The sequence below is a fragment of the Stomoxys calcitrans genome, chromosome 2, assembly GCF_963082655.1.
Source record: "Stomoxys calcitrans chromosome 2, idStoCalc2.1, whole genome shotgun sequence".
Lineage (NCBI taxonomy): Eukaryota > Metazoa > Arthropoda > Insecta > Diptera > Muscidae > Stomoxys > Stomoxys calcitrans.
Window position 1 is genome coordinate 15,606,621 of NC_081553.1, and position 5,762 is coordinate 15,612,382.

The window sequence follows — 5,762 nt, forward strand, 5'->3', positions numbered from 1 at the left end:
TTAGATTCGTATTCCTACGTTCGAATACCTTTTATTTAAGCCCCATATTGCCATGGTGAGTAAATAAGTCCTGTTTGGGGTGTGTTTTGGGGCAGGGGTGGACCCCCAGAAACTTGGTCCCACATTTGGATACCAGATTCTATTCGCAAATACCTTTCATTTGAGTCCCATATTGCCATGGTCGGTAAATATGTCCAATTTAGGGGTGTTTTGGGGGTTAGGGTGGTCCTCCAAACACTTGATCCGACAATTGAATATCAGATACATTTTCTAATCTTAAATACCTTTCATTTGAGTTCCATATTGTGGTGATTGGTCTATGTATATATATGATAGGTTTTGGGGGTGGGGCGGCCCCCTTAAGTACCCCATCCGAAATTTGGATACCAAATGTTTGTTACTATAAGGTGACTATAAGAGAGCACACACAATTTCGCTTAAATCGCACCACCCATCTCCGAGATCTGGCGTATCTGAAAAGTAGTGTAAGGGGGAGGGTCCGCCTCCCTTCAGATATCAAAAAATTTAGTACCCTATTTTAACCACGAAATCATTATGCACCGTCTGCTAAAATTGCAAGAAAATCGGTTCAGCCGTTTTTGAGTCTATAAGGAACACACACACAAATCGATTTTTATATGTAAGATTAAAGTAGTATAATATCTTGTTATTTAATATTTAATTGTTAAAAAAAAAAACAATAATTTTTTGTTTATTCTCTGAAAAGTGATTTTAGATTCCCGATAAGATTTGCTTAACTGTATTCCAAAGATTCCTAATGTATTAGATTTTTAACGCCAATAAATTCGATAAAAAATATTTTTAAGTTTAAGATAAAAGATTTTTATCGCCAGACATCAGGTACCTATAAAGATATCCTTATCGACAGAAGGTTTGTATACATCCCATTGCAATGGCATAATAACCATACCAATGTGAAATTTCAACGACTATGGTCAACAGCAAAGCAAACCTGCTATTAATACTGCTGACTATTACCCAAGCACCAAGCAAAAGTCACAGTTCTTCTAACCGCATAATAGGTGGACAAGTGGCTGAAGATGGTTTGGCACCCTACCAGATTTCCCTACAAACTCTGCCAGGATCACATCTTTGTGGAGGAGCCATACTAAACAGCGAATGGATTGTTACAGCCGCTCATTGTGTTGCCGGTTGGCCGCCACACATTCTACAAATAGCTGTGGGCTCCAACCAGTACAAAGAACCTTTGACAGTCTATTATTTGGATCGTATACATCTGCATTGTAACTATGACAACCCGAAATATCACAATGACATAGCAGTTCTACATGTGAACTCCTCCATTCAATGGAATGAAAAAGTACAACCCATAGCCTTGCCCCAGACTATGTTGAATACCTCAGATGCTCTACTATTCACAGGCTGGGGCCTGATTTCTTTGTGGGATCCCAATCCGGAAAGATTACAAAAATTAAATATGTTTCAAGTTTTGAAGAAGGAATGTGCTGAAATGTTGCAAGAGTTCGATGATGTTGCAGTAGATGTGGGACATGTGTGCGCCTATGTAAAACGTGATCATGGTGCCTGTCATGGCGACAATGGAGGTCCTTTGGTGCACCAACACACCCTGGTGGGTATACATGCTTGGAGTTATCCCTGCGCCGATGGTTTTCCCGATATCTTTGTTAACGTTTGGTATTATCGCGAATGGTTGCGTCAGGCCATGCGTGGCAATTTCCGCTGTAAAAGTGTAAAATTTTCCTCAACCGCATGATGGCCGCCGATGACAATCCCCTTTGTGTATTGGAAACTAATTTTATGTGTTATTAAAATTAATTAACTTTTTTGAGTGTTTTCTTTATTTCTGAATTTCAGTTGCTTTTCCTTAGCCTCTTCAAAATTTGTTTGGGCATTGAGCCAAATATCGAGCTAGTCATAGATGCTTTCAAAATGGCACCACCAACCGCACCCCCGTGATTGTTGATCCATTTTTTTGATGAATCAGCTGTCTGTCACTTTGGCTTCCATGTGCGTGCCTCGAACTACCTCTGTGGGCATGTGTGTATGTGTGTGTATGCCAAGAATACTTTTCCTTTTCAATTTTTTACTTTGCCCCTCAGGTGTTCGATGTCAGGTGGGTGGGTCATGTTAAGGGGTTTTTGTGGGGCTTCGGGGGGTGCTTTTTAGCTGTGTTAGTTGGGCAGCCGTTGTCTGGACAACATGACGACAGCAGTCTCTAAAGATCATTAAAAAATCATTTTCAGACAAATTTTGTTAAAAACAAAAACAATTTTCCCCCTTTCTTGCTTTTGTTTTTCTCAAAAAAATCAGAGTTCATTTAAACAGTTGTTTTGAAACATGTACACGTTTATGATTGGCGATTTACGTATGGGAACCAAAACACTAGGGTGTAACGAAAATATATTTCGTGCTTATGGTATAAAGAAAAATCCGTACAAGTTGGATTAATAAACATGGTCTCACGCTTGGTCTCTTTCTCTCATTTTTCTTGCACATGTACACGCACGGGCGTAAGTTTCTTTGGTTGTGTTGGGACGATGTCAGTTTTGAAATGACATCTTGATGACAGATGGCAGATTACACCATATGATTTGTGGTTGTTGAACAAATGAGACCACCTTTAATTATTTCGCCATGAAATCCGTACTATCAAATTTATAAAATATATTTAAAGACAAGAGCTGACGGCTATCTCGTTAAGGACTAGAACTGAAACCATAAGTCAACTCAAGTGGATGAAGGCTAAATAACATAACCTTTCCACTTTGTAATTTGTTTTCAATACTTTTATATCAAACAAGCAAGAGTGTGCTAAGTTCGGTCAGGCCGAATCTTATATACCCTTCACAATGGATCGCGTTTATCAAGTTCTTTGCGCGGTATCGCTTTTTAGGCAAACAAAGAATAATGAATAAGAACTGTTATGCTATTCGAGCTATATCAAATTATAGTCCGATTCGGACCATAAATGAATTGAATGCTGAACATTGTAGAAGTCATTGCGTAATATTTCGGTGCATTTGAATAAGAATGAGCCTTGTAGGGGCTCAAGAAGCAAAATCGGGAGATCGGATTATATGGGAGCTTTATCAAGCTATAGATAGATTCAGACCATATTGGACACGCAACCATTGTACAAAATGTCTGCCAAATCGGATTAGAATTTCGCCCTCTAGATGCTCAATATGTCAGTATCCCCGATCGATTTATATGGCAGCTATATTAGGTAATGTACCGATTAGCGCCATACTTAACACAGTCATAATAAAACACCTCATGGAAAATTTCAGCCAAATCGGATGCGAACTGCGCCCTTAGCGGCTCAAGATCCAAGATCGGTTTATATGGCAGCTATACCAGGTTATAAACCGATTTGAACCATACTTTGCACAGTTGTTGGAAGTGATACCAAAACATCACATGCAAAATTACAGCCAAATCGGATAAAAATTGCGCCCTCTAGCAGCTGAAGAGGTGTTACAAACTGATCGAAATTAGTCTACCCCCATCCTATGGTGGAGGGTATAAAAAATGTTTTGGTTTAATCTTTGAAAGTAAATCCAAACAAAAATTCAACGTAACTGATATCGTAGGCTTATGTATATGAACCTTAAAGTATACTATAACATATATTCAACTTACTTCAACACATATAAAATTTATCTAAATCGACTTCAACGTTAAACAGTGAGATTCAATTAGTATAAAACTAAAATTAACTTAAAAAATAAACCGTTCGTATTAGAATCACATCATGATCATAAATAAGTCCTGGGTATCTAACTGCCTGTCAGTCTGTCAATGTTTTCTTGTGCTCAATGTAGAAGAAATATTTGCTATTAGCTGAAATGTGGAACAGTGAGTTGTGTTAGCCCCTTCGCCATCCTTCTTCAATTTGACCCAGATCGGTTCAGATGTGGATATAGTTGCCATATAGACCTATTCGCTAATTTAGGGTCTTAGGCCCATAAAAGCCACATTTATTATCCGATTTTGCTGAAATCTGGGATAGTGAGTTGTGTTAAGCCCTTCGATTCGTCAGGCCCTTCAATTTGGTCTAAATAGGTCCAGATTTGAATATAACTGCCATATAGACCGATCTCTCGATTTAAAGTTTTGGGGCTGTAAAAGCCGCATTTATTGTCCGATGTCGCCGAAATTTGGGACAGTGACTACTGTTAGGCCCCTGACTACTGTTAGGCTCAGATCGGTACAGATTTCGATATAGCTGCCATATAGACCGATATCTCAGGTTAAAGGCTTGGCCTGATAAAAGGCGCATTTACAATATAATCCGATTTCACTGAAATTTGACATTGAAGAGCATGAGGACAACTTCTCACATATCAATGAAAGCTGTTCGATTGCAAATGCATGCCAAACGATCGAACTTAAGAGGAAACATCTATTCGAATGTTTATTGATATTATTGTGAAGGTTTCCAACGTCTAAGCGTTAATACAAACTCAACAGATGACAAACGCGCCCTCTACTGATCTGACCCGTATATAGCGGTGCAATTTCAAACATTGCCTACTCCGTGGAAAATGATGCAGTCGGTGACCAATAACCTCGTAAATAGAGATCTAAAGTCAGAAGAAATAAGTGGACTTTTCGACTTATTTCGATTGCAAAAAATTTATCAAAAATTTAAAATGTATAGTTTGAAGATATCAAATATTACCCTAATTGATATCTGAAGGCTCTAGAAGAGCCTCACAAGGTCAAACCAGAGAATCGATTTGTAAGCGGTTCTATATATTTAAGTAGTCTCTATGGGCTTCTTTGTAACTGATGGCATAAGGATAAGGATTGTAGATGCAAGAGCCCAAATTTGGGGATCAGTTTTTGTGGGGGCTATATCTATTTATGGACCTAATTGGGTAAGGTTTAATGTGGGTGTTTGAAGGCATAGACGTATTTCACAAAATTTAGCCAGATAGGATCAACATTTAAATCAATTTAGGATATCGGTTTATATGGAGACTATGTCCCACCCTATATGCGTGGGATTTTGTAAAGGTGTTAGATGGCAAAAACATACTTCCTTACAAAAATTTGAGTGAAATATAACATATTTGAGACTTCTAGGGGCTCAAGATGTCAAATTGAGGGTTTGGTTTATATGGGAGCTGTATCTTCTTAAGGTGAGGCCATCGTGGCTCAGAGGTTAGCATAGCCGCCTATGACAACGGGCTCGAATGTTGACAGGAACTATTGAAACATTTTCAGCGGTGATTATCCTCTCATAATGCACCATTTGTGGTGAAGGCCGAAAGGGCATGCAGATTACCTATGAGGCAGACGCTAAGGCGATAAGGATAGAGATTAGAAGCAGCTCATACGATTATAGTATAATTTGGTTAGCGATATGAAACCTGGATTGAATGGAAAAGGCCTCAGATTGAATACCTGAGACGACACTTGAAGTCGAGTGCGAGGCACTGCAGCCAGTGCAACGATCTTCGATTGACGGAATTCTGGACGTTCTTGCTGTACGGGTAGATCAAAACTAGAGGACAGAGTGAGTCTAGGACTTGTTTCCGACTTCTTGCCCAAAATAGGGTCTTACGGGTGGACATCAGGGCGATAACGGAATGTGTTAAGCTGAGCATTCTGTTCAGCTTTTTAGGAGGAATGCTGTCAACTTCTTGAGCCTCTAGAGTACGCAATTATTATCCGATTTGGCTGAAATTTTGTACAACGCCTTCTCTTATGACCTTTAACATATGTGTCGAAAATGGCATGGATCGGTTTAT

At 39.0% G+C, this 5,762-nt stretch overlaps 1 protein-coding gene across 1 annotated transcript; it reads left to right on the forward strand.

Moving 5' to 3' along the window:
• The first annotated feature begins 952 nt into the window (after nt 1-952).
• On the forward strand, nt 953-1,756 carry LOC106082199 (chymotrypsin-2). Its single transcript, XM_013244574.2, has one exon. The coding sequence runs from the start codon at nt 953-955 to the stop codon at nt 1,754-1,756; it is 804 nt and encodes a 267-aa protein (XP_013100028.2).
• Nucleotides 1,757-5,762: the final 4,006 nt, after the last annotated feature.